The following is a 13968-nucleotide window of genomic DNA, read 5'->3' on the forward strand; positions in this document are numbered from 1 at the left end:
GTAACTGATCCAAACATGAGCTTGATTAATTATTAAAGAAATGGCACCTCTGATGCATTGTTGCCTTTAACGTCGAGAGGCAGAACAACGATTGTTCTGTCTGGTGAAGCTAAAAAACAAACATGTCATGTGCTGCAGAGATTTTTCATAAATATTTGAGTTGTGAACGTGAGCGCCTGAACCTCTTTTTGTCTCTAATATTAGCTGCTGTGATAATAAAGTCATCTTTGTTTTGTGTCCTCAGCCAAAACACATAATTGTTCTAGCCTGAATTTTGAGAACATGAGAAGCTGTAAAGGCAGAGAGCCCAGTGCAGATGCACTGAGACACACTGGGCACCAAAATGGCTGAGACCTGCCAGGATTTCTGCTGAGTCTAGGCCCAAACGGAGAAGTGGTGTTACTGGTTTGATCATGCCTGTGCAGAATTTACAGCTTACGTATCAATGCTTTGCGAAAAATACAGGAGCGTTTGTAAAAAATGGTCTCAAGTATTTTGCTAAGAATAGATGACCAAAAACCATGAAGCTACAAGTTGAGCTCTGTCTGTCCCTCAAACCTTTAGCATAACTTGTTTTTCTTGCTCCGAGTGTACGTGTGAGTATCAAATGATCATATTTTATGTCTACGAGACAAAAGGCAAGAAGTGGATGAAATTCAGACATGTTTCGGAGGGGCCTCGGGTTAATCAGCCAGAGCTAAAAGAGAAAAAGAATGTGGGGCCATGAACTCAAGCTTGTTTGGAAAAAAAAAGGAGAGACAGAAATTTGCAATACACTCCAAGATCAAGTGAAGTGAAGGCACTTTGCCATATTCAACTGCAGTGAAATTTGCTGGTTAGCCCAGCAACTTCGCCAATCTTTTAAATAAGCAGGACAGACCCTTGGACCTAAACAAGCAGTGAGTGACATATTTTCCACATGAAGACATAAAAACATAATAAATTAAACGTAAAAATAACATTGAAGCTGTAGCATAGCAGGATGACATGTCAGCACTTAAAAACATGAATGAAAAGCTGGTCAATCTAAGCAATGAAAACAAATGAAAAAAGTAAATAAGTGAGTGGATTAATAATAAATTCCAGTGTTTAGTTACACATTACATGGCCAGAATCCTCATGCAGAGAAGAAAAAAAAAAAAAGAAAACACTGGAAAAAAAGAGAGAAAAAGTCACATTTTGGGCCTTTTCCACTGCAGGAACTTAACAACCAGAACTCTGCTCCATTTTTTTCTACCCCTGACTTTACAACCAGAACATTACCGTATATTTCACTGAAAATGAGATGCCACTTTTAATTATGCTTTTAGGCAGGCAAGCTCATCCATTTAACAGGAAGTATATCAGGGAGTGAGGCTTTCCTTCCATTTTATATGAATATAACAGTATAAAGCTCCATTTGGGAGCAAACAGGAGTTAACAGTTTAAGAAAGTTGAGTAAAACAGACTTTTTCTTTTGTTTGAGGTGGTGGTCCTCCTGACGAAATATTAAAATAACCATGACCAACTATATTCACACTTCTTTGAGAGTAAATAGAACTTGGATTTGCTATCTTACTTTAGTTACATTGATATTAAAGTGTATTTTGTGTGTATATGTGCGTGCAAATTTTAACAGGGAAGACTTTAAATTCAAACAATAGGATACCAGAACCAACACACAGTATATCACGTATGTGACTGTGGGGTATTTACATACCAGCTACTACATTTCAGTAATATCCAGCACTTGTTCAGCCTTTGAAGGCATCATTCTAACACTACGGTGAAGACAGCTTAACAGGCGTAAACATCAAATAACAGTAAATGTAACATCAAACCCTGACAAAGTTCTGCCACAGTCACCCAGCTAGCACTGACATGCCCATCATTGCTGATAATGTGTTCCTCTGCTCTGGCAGGAAATTGGATCCCTTATGCTACAAAGCCAAGACACTGTCATGTGGACACATTTGTCCGTGTGAATGTGTTTGTTCACTCAAAATATCAAGGATGTGTAGAACTTAAGACGGGGGATTTGCTTTGCCTTAAGTTGAAAGAACAATAGTTGTTTATTTTCTGGCTTGGTTATATGAGAATATTGTTTGCAGCCTATAAATGAGGAGCTTACAGCTCATAATGCTACTTAGTTATGTCGCAGTTATGATGCAAACATACTGGTTAGTAGTCTAGGATCTGGAGGTACAGTGGGGCGCACACCAGTCAGACATTTTTCATTCATAAAGATCTGACTGTGTCATCGGAGTTAGATCCATTTGGCCGTTAAAATGTGAAAATCAGCATGAATATATTATTTAAAGGGGCAATAAGCAGAAACATATATAACATAAGCAGTACATATACATATATATATATATATATATATATATATATATATATATATATATATATATATATATATATATATATATATATATATATATATATGTACATATATATATATATATATGGATTGAAGGAATAAAAAAATTACAACATTAAGAGCAAAAGGTGTCATTTCATTTGGAGTATAACAACGTCTCTCTGTGTTGATCTCCACCTCAGTTTATCAGTCAAGCATTCATATTCATTCATGTGATTCACTGCTTCCTTTCTCCTCTTGCAGCGTTCCCTCTCTATAAAACACTCCAGCAAGCGGGGCAATGGCACCGCATATTTTATGAAGCAAAATGATGGTGAACGGAACAAAACTTTCATCAAAACACAACCAGGATCCAACATTAGCTATAAAGAAACAGCAGTTGTTGGTGAGAAAAGGATAAAACCAGATTAACATTGGTTTTGTGTTAGAGTTTGATGTCTGTCACTACAGACAATCTTTGCATGCATAACAATCACTTATGAGCGTTCTGGTTACTGTTAAAATAAAAAAAAAAAAAGCCTCTTTGATTTGGGTTAGACTGCTAGATTTGGGCTTGGCTACACTTCGACTTGGAGCTATCGCTTTTTCTGCTGTAACAATATAGATGTTATAATAAAATGAACATACTGATTTGCTCAGTGTTTTTACACTTTGCAGTTTTTTTTGCAGACTAGGAGAGTGGAGCTAAGAGGTAGAGAGACGTGTGGCTCGTGACACACTTTGTTTTGATTGGCAGTGTTTAACAGCAAACCTTGTGGCGAAAATTTTGCTTATTGCTTCTTTAAGTCTATTCATGTATGCCAACGAGACTCGACAAACTTAAAGACTTACGGTGTGTTCAGACCAAATGCGTTTTGAACGTCAAAAATGCTCAAAACGCTGAACGCTTGACGCTGGTCACTAAACTGCCACATCCGACGCCCGAAACGCTCCCAATGCCCCTGCCGCGTCTGCCGCTCGCTCCAGACAAGCGGCAGACGCGGCAGGGGCTGGGTTGACATCTTAACCCAGGGGCGGAAAAGAGAGGAGGAAAGGTGGAGCTTTTCTTACGGTCAGTCTGAATGATGGCAGATTCAGTAGAGCGATGAAATGGTTTTATTTAAAAAATAAAGCTAGAGAACGTTGTCGTAGGGATAGTCACTGTTAATGCAACTCAGCAGTTAGCCGCCACCCCCCCAAACAAAGCGTTGCCAGGCAATGTATCCTGCTACATTGCCAAATCAGTAACATTCAGCTTTTTAGCAAGGAATGGTTATGCTAAATATTCCACGGAGTAATGGCGTCTCAGCCCCGTGTCTGGGTTCACCACAGAAACGCCAACGCTCAAAACGCATTTGGTCTGAACACACCGTTAAATGTTGTATTAGGCTCAGCAGAGTGGAGGTATGCTCGTCTTCTGCAGGCCAAAATATCTGGAACTCTGGTGAAGTTTAATATTTTTTTGGCCTGCTTGCCTCAAACATTTAGAGGAAATAATATCAAATTGTTTTTAATATATTTAGTGAAGCTGTCTTTAGAGCATATCAACGCACCAAACAAAATCTTTATAGATGTTAAACATGCTGTTAATTAAATGTGTAGTACTTATTGTTTTGAAAAAGGTCAGGCTAACTCTTTTAGCTTATTTTGCTAATGCTGCAGCCTCTAGTCAGGAATTTAGAATAAAACACTTTGATTTTCTATCCAACTTGTGACAGAAAGTAAATAAACAGTCTTCCAAGCATATTCTTTTAAACTGCAAGCTGGTAAATTCTCACAGTGGAAAAGGCATTTCTATGTGTTCCAGTTCCCCCTTTCTTTCAAACATATCCACAGCAAAACAAAAAGCATTACAGGTATCAAGCCATGCAAAGAAACTGACATTTGTGAAGCAATAAGTCAATTCTGAAGCCAAAATATGTATTCACATCACCCCAGGTTCATATATTATGGGAGTGCCGAGGATCTATAGAGAAATTTGAAGCTGCCACAGGCAAGTATTGCTGCAGTGACATGACACATCCTCTGAATCCTCAAAGTAGTTGTTGAGTTGTTGAATAATAATAATAAGTCAAAGTACATAGAACTGACAACACCACCAGGGCTAGCTAACAGGCTGAATTTTAATATATTACCAAGTCCTATTTACCCTTGAATGTTTCCACCTGCAGATATTATTCAGTCACTATGGTCACCTACAGAGTGGACAGAAAAGTCAGCCGGTGTACCGTTCCAACCAGCCATCATCATCAATCATTTCTTAAAGATTATACCAAGTGTGGTGCTTCATTAGCTCTGTGTTTCTGTTTGACAATCAACATGTAGGGCATATGTGTGCTTCCCTTGCAGCTTAACTCCAGTTAAATAGCGACTTTGACCCCCAGCTTGAAACCTTGCAACCTTGTTAGTCCCATTTGCCCCCAGCAGCAGCAGCAGGCATGGTGGCACTCACGCTGGCAATGACCCCAGGAATGTCGCGTCCATCCCCAGCAGCAGTCTATCCTGGCTCCGTAACGGCACAGGCCATCGGATGATGCCATCTGTCGAGGCCACCTGTGAGTGGATGACATAATTAGTTCTCAACCAATTAAAATGTCTTGATGAAAGGCAGGGGTCCTGCTTAATGAGTTGTTTGGATGGGAGCTTCAAAGCTCCCACAAGATTCATGTGATTTTTCTGCTGCTGGTGAAAAACAAAGCTGCCGATATCAGTTTGTAAAGTTTTTATTTGCAAGAATAACGTCAAATTGTATTCTCATCTGTAGAGGAATGTTATCGAAGATATTTACTCAAGTTCTGACCTTAAAGATTATTTAACCAAATATGTTTCCATTGATGGCCCTGCAATGGACTGGCGAGCAGTCCAGGGTGTACCCTGCCTTTCACCCAAAGACTGCTGAGATAGGCTCCAGCTTCCCCGTGACCCTTAATCAGACTAAGCAGTTTCAGAAAATGAATGACTGAATGAATGTTTTCATTGAATATTTTCCTCATGTGCTCCAGTCAAAGAACTTCTCATATATTGGACTTCTCTGTCCGATTCTGACAAATGCAGTAACTGCTCATTTAACAAAAAACTTTTTCTTGTACAAAAGTCAGTTATAAAATATCAAAGTCTTGTTTTCAATTAAACTATTAACAGATTTTGGAAGAATTGCCATTTGTATCACTTGTGACACACTGTGCTTTGTTTTTAAAAGTTTAATAAATGAAGACAAAATTGTGAACAATCTGTAACTGAAAAAAAAAGTAAAGATTATTTATGACATAATAATAACAACACTACCGTGGATGTGATTGGGTTACAAAACATAAACAGAAATGTCTGCTTTTAGATAAATGCATGAATAAAAGCAATATTATTGTAAATACATAATGATATAATGTTTTCAAAAATTTTCTTTTTTGTGTGTGTGTTGTGATTCTTATTTGATCTTTCAATACTTTTTCTGATCAAACTTACAGTTTACTACAAAAATTACATTTTAAATAGACTATTGTTTCTGAACACATAATATTTAAACTTGGATAAGTTGAATCATCTCTCTCTTCAGTTTTTAATAACTAAAACCTTTTCCAATGACAACACCAGGCCGGTAGCATAATAGTCATAAAATTGGGCTAATTTCCAAAGATTACAACAAAAGAATGACAAACTAACAATTTACATTTTAATTTTTTTAAACAATTTTTTTAATTGTTTTTCTTTTGTCTATAAATTAATCTTTCTATTCTTTATCTGTCAGAGGTCAGATCAGAGGTATAAAACCGTGCCTATATGGACGTGCATTAGTTAAAATCAGGGGTCACCAACTCTGGTCCTGAAGGGCCAGTGATCCTTTAGGTGTTTCCCTGCAACAGCTTGTTGACTGCTTTTGCCTTCTATTAACTTGTCTCAGGTGTGCAGCGGGGAAACATCCGCAGGGTGGTTTCCAGTGAAGACCACAGGTAAAAAGACCTGCTGTAAATGTTACGTTCATTCAAATTCCATTAAAAAAATGTTTGAAATGATGAACAGCTGCAGACACGCTGGAAAACCTTAAAAAGGAATCGGTTTTTCTAATTTGGCAACTGACTTTCAAAAGTGTCTGTGATTAATTTAGATACATCTTCAGATTATTCGCCTTCACAGGAATAAATCAAGTTGTAATAACACATTTCACAGGGGTAAAAATGAAGGATGACAGGCTGACTTTTCACTGCTTCACTGTGGCAGATTATCTTTGCACCATAGAAATAAATCTGATAGCCAGTCTAATCATGTTACTTTGTAGGATGTCAAACTGGAGATCTGCTCTGAAAGCTTGCCAGACTCAATTTGACTTTGGTCTTCAGTCGAACCACTGACATCTGGGTCTGAAAACAGCACAACTCTGCTAGGATTTGGATTGCATACTGTATACTTCTGGGTGCCCTTAAAAATGCAATATTTTCCCCTACTGGCCATGATAGTAAACGATATCATCTCTGTTTTGAAGAGCGGGCAGGTATTAGTGTTATTCAGCTTTAGGTTATTTCGTAAGCACAGCCATTTCACCGAGATTTTATAGCTGGATGTTTTTGTTACACTGTGTTCCATCCTTCTCAGAGCAAGAAATAGCTTATTGGCACGTACAAGATGTGGATTACCTTTTTATCTGTACCAAGGCCGACACATATTTATGGCGAGAATAGACTGAAGGAATGAGTCCATTTAAGGATACTGATGAAAATCCGAGCTGTATACTTGGAGAGTCTGGCTTTGAGATGTTCTGCACTGAGCAGACAACATCTAGCTATAGTTAACGTCACATTATAGAGAAGAGACCATTGCATTGTCATTTAATGAGTTCAGAACATTGAAGTTTTGAATATATCACTGATCAAATCCTTTTTTTTTTTTTTTAAAGGAGAAAAAAATCTGATTATTCTGGAAAGTAAGCAACAGTAATCTTATAAAAAACATGACGGAAATTCTATTGATTCACTTGCTTTACACAAGAATCTCTCTTTTGTCCTGTTGTGAGAATGAGTTGTTTAGGGGTTTTTTTCCCTCCGCATTCAAGGCACATTCTTTGCTCTGCCTTTTTCGTGTCTCTGTGCCAAGATGAGGAAATGCTAATGCATGCCCCCGCTGCCAATCACCTCACTGGAGAAGTAAAAAAAAGGAAAATAATAGATGGATGCTAAGTGAGAGTGGCAGATCCAGGGAAAATGTTTGCCTGTTGCTTGGCAAGCAGGAAGGCAGTCAGAGTAAAACAGAGGAGGGAAAGAAGGAATCTAAAAATTAAAAAAGGAAGCCCTGAAAAGGAAAAATGAAATGGTATGCAAATGAAGTTAGAGAAAAGACAAAAAAAGGAGAGGAAAAAGGAAAAGACCTGGACAGGAGCCTGTTGAGATTGCACACATTCAAACTCATAATAGAAGCTACTGTCTTTCCTTACTATGAAGTTGTAAAATAGAAGGAAAACCTTTCTGACTGTAGTGAAACCCATCTTTCAGTGGATGACAGAAACACACTTCAGAGGTATTTGGAAGCAGAGCCTGGAGGCTGATTCCAACCTGATGCTTGAAAGCTCTTATTTACTTATTCATATGACAAGCTAATCGCTACCAAGACTATATCAGGATGTCAAATGGGAAAAGTTTATGACACTTGAGCACAGCTGTTCCTGTGTATTCATCTCAGATTTGCTTGCAGATTACAAAGTAATTATGTCATTTAATGACTCCCAGCAGAAGTTTTCCAACCCACCGGAGACACGGATAGGATAACCATTTTCATGATGACTTCCGCGGTGGTTTTGTTGTAAAAAAAACACACAATCCCCCATAAAAACATTTAGACTTCTTTCTACTCACCCATTGCGTTGTTGCTCAGGACTTTTAGATCCTATAGTTGACTACCAATGCAAAACTAAATTTCAGGTACTTGTGTGGCAAATCACCGGCCGGAGTCATCTAGATGCAGAGCTACTCTGCAAATGAACACATTTCTACATTTTCTCTCTTTATGAATTAAAAAGCTTTTGATTCTGTGAGTGAAGTGGGAAAAAAAAAACAGCTTTGAAATATCATCACAGGCTTCACAGAATCATCTTCATCTATTTCACTGCACGTCTCAAACAACAAAGATTAACTGAAACCATGACATCAAATTGATTACTGGTAAAATGAACCATTAGTCACAGAGCTGTGCGTTTGCGTCTGGATTTCCAACGGATATAGAGGTCAGCTGAATGTGAAATAAAGGAAAAGCAAACAGGAACGGTGACGAAACAGAGACAATGAAAAGGGCAGAATTTCAGCTGTTATGTGGCTGTTATGTGTGAGTGAGGTGACAGGAGGGCCCGCCGTTGCAACAGGTCTTTGATTATGGAATCAAATACTTTCCCGCACAGCTTTGTGCAACACACTCGTATATAATTACACATGAATATGGATCGTATTCCCAGATCTCTGTGCTTCTGATTGGCCTTTCTGATTATATCAGCCTCAGGCAGAAAAGCGCCTCAACCAAGCCTGACCTTAAAACTCAGGAATTAACTGAGTTCACCTGCACACTGTTTCATTGTATTCACTACAACAATGCCACATGCACATTTTTGGAAGCATTTATAGGTTATCAGAATCAACAAAGAGAACTGTGTTGACACTGCAGAGTAAAGTACACCAGCTTGTCCTCAGTGACACTGTACCAAAGGAAGAGCTGGCATATCTAATGGATGTGAGCATAATACCTGTATTTATTACCCCGAAGCCCTGCATGAGGATCCTGAACTGCACTAACGTCCTCAGAGAACTCAAGCAGATAATTATTACCCTTCATGCATGCCATGTGACACCCTTCCTCAAGTGCAGACTGAAAGACAATGTTCTTCCTTAACAGACCCAGTGCAGATTCCATCACTCCTCCACAGTGTCACAAAACTGGCTAATCTCCCTTTCCTGACTGAGAAGAGCTGTCAGTCCATCACGCACATGGAAAGCAGAGAGAACCTTTATAATCAGGACCAAGATGGCAGACGGTCCACACTCAGTGATGATAACCTAATCAATCTATCACTCATCCATAACCTGCACTCAGAGAACATTTAAATGTTTTGTTGTCGTTTGTTTCTCGTGCACACCAACAGATGCAAACGGCTGCATCTGGTGAAAGACTTTCCCGAACCTGCCGAGCTCAGCTGAAGGCTTGCAGAGTCATAATGTGTCGTGCAGTTTTAATTAACCACCTCAGCTGCATGCACTGCCAGAGCTGTGCACGGACTGCCAAAACCATTACATTAACACGACGCACCATGTGGCCACACTGACAAATATGGAACAAAGATTAATGTTAAGGTGAGATTTAAGATAGCCTTTGGGAAGTATTTTCTCTACAGATGGGAAGGTATTTGCTGAGTGTAGACCCGTTTAGTAGAACGCAATAGCAAAATGCTTTGGTACCAGTTCTTTATGAAGAAATGGGAGTGCTGTTTTATTTCTGCGGCTACTTCCTGGATATGTGGTGAAGCGAATGCTTTGCGATGTAAAGCATTTTCCTCCAACCTTTGTGACTTTTATCTAATTAAATCAATGCAAGAAACACAGTAACATGTGAATAAGAGAAGCTTTATGGGTAAACAGAGAAGACATGAGCACAAGGACAGCCACAGAGGCATAATTTTAAGAGTCAGTTTATCTATTTATTTTTTAAAAGAGCAAAATTTTTGTCACTTTAACATAATATCCCACAAACGTCAGATGCATTAGCAAGTTGCATAATTAATCTAAACTGCATTAATTTGATCACATTGCATACTATGCTATAAAAAAAAAAAGACACACAGCTCAGTTGGCAGCTTACATAGCATTTCCTTGACAATAAATAATTGTTTATTTTGTAAGTGTTTGTCTCAGTTCCAGTGTTTGTGCTACCGGCCATGTGTGCTCATTGAAAAGGGATCAAATCTGCTCTATTTCTTCTGCCTTGTTTTCACCAGGATATTTGTGGTAGCGTAGTGTAAGTTCATTGGAACAGAGGTTAAACCAACACATTTTCCCCACAAGTAACCATGGTGTCATTAGCATGGTATCCTGCTTGTTAGTGTACGGATAAATGTGAAAATGAACCCATGACTGAACAGATTTTAGGCTTCATCGTCAGGATTCATCTTTCAGTCTCCTACTTCTGCTGTAAAATTCGTGCAGACAAACATAACCAACGATCTCTTAAAAAGCTTTACTGGTACCCCACACTTTACCTTTCATAGAAACTAATGACCACCTTGAGCTTGAAGTCTGGCCATGACTCAATAGGAAGTGTGACATTTGTCTTGTGTGCTCTTGCTTTTGTGACAAGCTGACTAAAATCTGTCAAATCGTGCAGAACGGAAGACTAAGGCTGCGTCCGAATGTCCACACGAGTCGCTAAGCCCTCATTTACGACACAGAGCCGAACTATATTGCACACTATGCAGCAGACTTATTCTGTTGGTGATTCGGACATGAAGCTCGTTATTTTCTCTTTGCCACAGATCACGTGACTATCGGCTGTTACCACAGCAACCACGACACGTCGTTCCAAATCCAAACCAAACTCGTGTGAAAATATTTTATTTCCATAGGTTGTATTTTGTTCTTTCTTTGTTGTACATTTGTTTCATAAATAAGAATACACAATGAATAGTCTGTAGTGTTTTGTTTTTTAACCTGCTTTGACTTTTGTGTCACTTTATTGTATAAAGATCATATCTCTGCAGTGTTCCACTTTTATCATAAAACAAAAGAAAACATCCCTCAGCGGTTTGCAAGAGTTGTAAAAACACTTTATCAAGAATTAATTTTCTATTATTCAATGAACCATACAACCATATGTACGTGCGACAGCCAACTGTGTCTAACAGCAGTGGTCTTCATCCTCACACACACTTTTGATATTCTTCTGAATGTGTCACGATTGTGTACATGTGCAAATCTGAGCTAAACGAGAAACCTTTCCCCAACCTCGGTACTCATACTGAGAGACTTCTCATACCATCTGACATTAATTAATTAGTGGTGCATTGGAGCAAATCCTGAGTTATTGTTCAGCTCACATTGTGCGTGCACAAAACAACGATTTTCACACTTTTTTTTAAAGCTTAAAAGTGGATTTGATTTTAAAATCCCAACATAATCTGGTACCACTCCACAAACTGTGGATTAGGACTAAGGAGGTCTGGTATGTGCCGCTTGACTGGGTTGGACTTAACAGCTTGATGACATCACTGGGAAAGAACACCCTCAGCTGTATGCGCAGCCTTTCATTTTCAGGTCTTCATGGTGACATGTTACTGGCTGTTGTTGAGTCTTTGCATAGGATTCAAAGTGGCAATAACAACAGCTAAATGTTTGGACTATTGCAGGTAAGCATGCTCTGTGCTACTCTGAGAGAAGAAAATTATTTGAGCGATGATGGCCGTGAAGGGCCCTTCAGGGCCAGATGGATAAGCCTGTTAGGAATGCTCTCTAGAAGGCAGTAAGTTAGCTGGGCTAGGTGATGAATGTTTTTTTGTTTTGTTTTTTTTGCTTGTGCTCCATCTCAGGGGATATTTTCTCAGTAAATTAATATTGAAGCGGAGACTCGAGCCCGAGCAAGTTTATACCAATAAAAATTGGCAAATTATGGCGATGGTGACAAGGCACTCCATCAGCGGGAATGTTAATAATGTGCAATATGCTGCTGCTGGATTCAAATTAATGATTATTACACAAAGGTAATGCATGAAATAAAGTCAGAGTCATACACCCCTCATCAGCCTGTCACAAATGAACCATGACATGAACATGAAGCCTGATGATTAAGAAGAAAAAAATACCCTTAATAACACTACAGTGATATACAGGTGTAAGCCAGCAGTTGTCAGTCTATTTTTCTGCATTGGTTTCTGCACTTTCCTTCATTCTTTCTTCACAGAGGCCTTTTTTTTTTTTTTTACTCCTGGCTGAAACCTTTTGATCTCCAAATTACTTCTTCTGGAATAGGTTTGATCACAGAAGAAACTGAACTAAATGAACAGAGAATAAGAAGAAGTGAGGGTCTATTCACCTCCTCCTGGCAAAATGTATAAACAGGTGGGATGGCACAACATCTCTCAGGGCTTTCCGAAACACATGCTTGCTGTTTCAACTCGAGCGAATTACCTCCAAAACTCTGCAAAGTTTCCAATTCATTTAACAAAACATCAAATATGGGAGAGGACTCATGCTTTGGAGGTCAGTGTGCTTAAATATGAGGGAAAAGCTAAGACTTTGCAGCATAAGTTGTGGGAGGTGTACAGAAGTTTTATGTAACTTTCTTTTCCTTTTTTTGACAGTTGGCTGTGGATAAAACCAGCTACGACAGAAAATATAATAAAATCTAATAAATACAGATGGATTAAAGTTATGTTTAACTGATACTGTTCAAATCCTGATATATGTATATATATATATATATATATATATATATATATATATATATATATATATATATATATATATATATACATATATAAAACGTTCACATGAGATGAACTGAGATAGAAATCTCAGAAAACGTGCATTCTTTGGGGTCTGGCACATCTTCCTTACACATTTCATGGGATTCATGTTTGAACATGAAGCACCGGGCTATGCTCTGTCACATCACTTTATAATCAGCCTGACATCTGCACAAGATAGGGACCCTAGGTGTGATTGTTTTGTTTTATTTCCTTTTACAAATGTAAACACTGCATCTAGGCTACTACAAATGAATGTCTACTTAGGCACACAAACACACCGTCTGGATGCACTTGGATTGTTGTTTTAAACAAAATCTTGAGGATGAAACACGTGCCAAGATCCAGAATCACAACGTTCACTTTTATTTTCACCCAGCAATGTGTAACCACTTGAGGAAACCAAAGACGCAGTTTGGACACAAACAGCTGATAAAGTGGTCGAACTGTTAAAAGGTGCAGATAATAAGAGATTTCTTTTTTAAATGAGCTACCGTCATAAATTCACCCCTACCTGCCATCGAAGTCTGCACTTGCTCCAAGACAGAAGCTGCAGAAAAACATCAACTTTATCCCCAATGCCATGATTTCAAGAGTTGTGCGCCCACAGGCTGCTCCCTATTCCTCGTAATCCAGGAGCACCAGCGAGGTTTCTGTGGGAAAAGCGAGCTAAGACAGAAAGCGGGGCGTCTTTGACGCACGCTGAAGGTGCTCGTGCTGGAACTGCTGCGCTGTGGTCCGTCAAACAGTTCATCTGCGATGCCTGGGAGGTGCGGGTCTGAAACCAGCCTGATGTCTGCGAGCGGAGTCTCTCCGGCGAGTGTGCGTGGCTGCTGCGTGTGAAGCGGGACGCACTCTGCCGGGAAGAGAGCGCACAGCTTCCTCCCCCTCTCTCTCGCTTCTCTTCTCCTCGGGTTCAGGTCTCCCCCAGCCAAATAGCATCCACTGCAGTCTGGCCCTTAAGCTCCTTTCTCACCCATCCAGCGGTCTGACTGCTGCGTAAAGTAGAGTGGAGACCCACCACGGTACCTGTGCAGGCACCACATCTCCACAAACTGCACGCTTTGTGTACCTCGGTTGTAATTACGTAGCCTGCAGAGGCATGCAGGTGCATTGGCCACCCAGGTAGGTGTTGCTCTCACGT

At 39.3% G+C, this 13968-nt stretch overlaps 1 protein-coding gene across 1 annotated transcript in view; it reads right to left on the reverse strand.

Moving 5' to 3' along the window:
• npnta (nephronectin a) overlaps positions 1-13632 on the reverse strand; it is a 51628-nt gene extending 37996 nt beyond the window's left edge. Inside the window, exons 1-2 of the mRNA XM_079264401.1 lie at positions 13339-13632; positions 4794-4894 (exon numbers count right to left, since the gene is read on the reverse strand). Of these exons, the coding sequence (XP_079120527.1) occupies positions 4794-4894; positions 13339-13409 (172 nt within the window). The 5' untranslated portion in view covers positions 13410-13632. The remainder of the gene's footprint in view (positions 1-4793; positions 4895-13338) is intronic.
• Positions 13633-13968: the final 336 nt, after the last annotated feature.

Source organism: Telmatherina bonti (assembly GCF_933228915.1).
Source record: "Telmatherina bonti genome assembly, chromosome: 3".
Lineage (NCBI taxonomy): Eukaryota > Metazoa > Chordata > Actinopteri > Atheriniformes > Telmatherinidae > Telmatherina > Telmatherina bonti.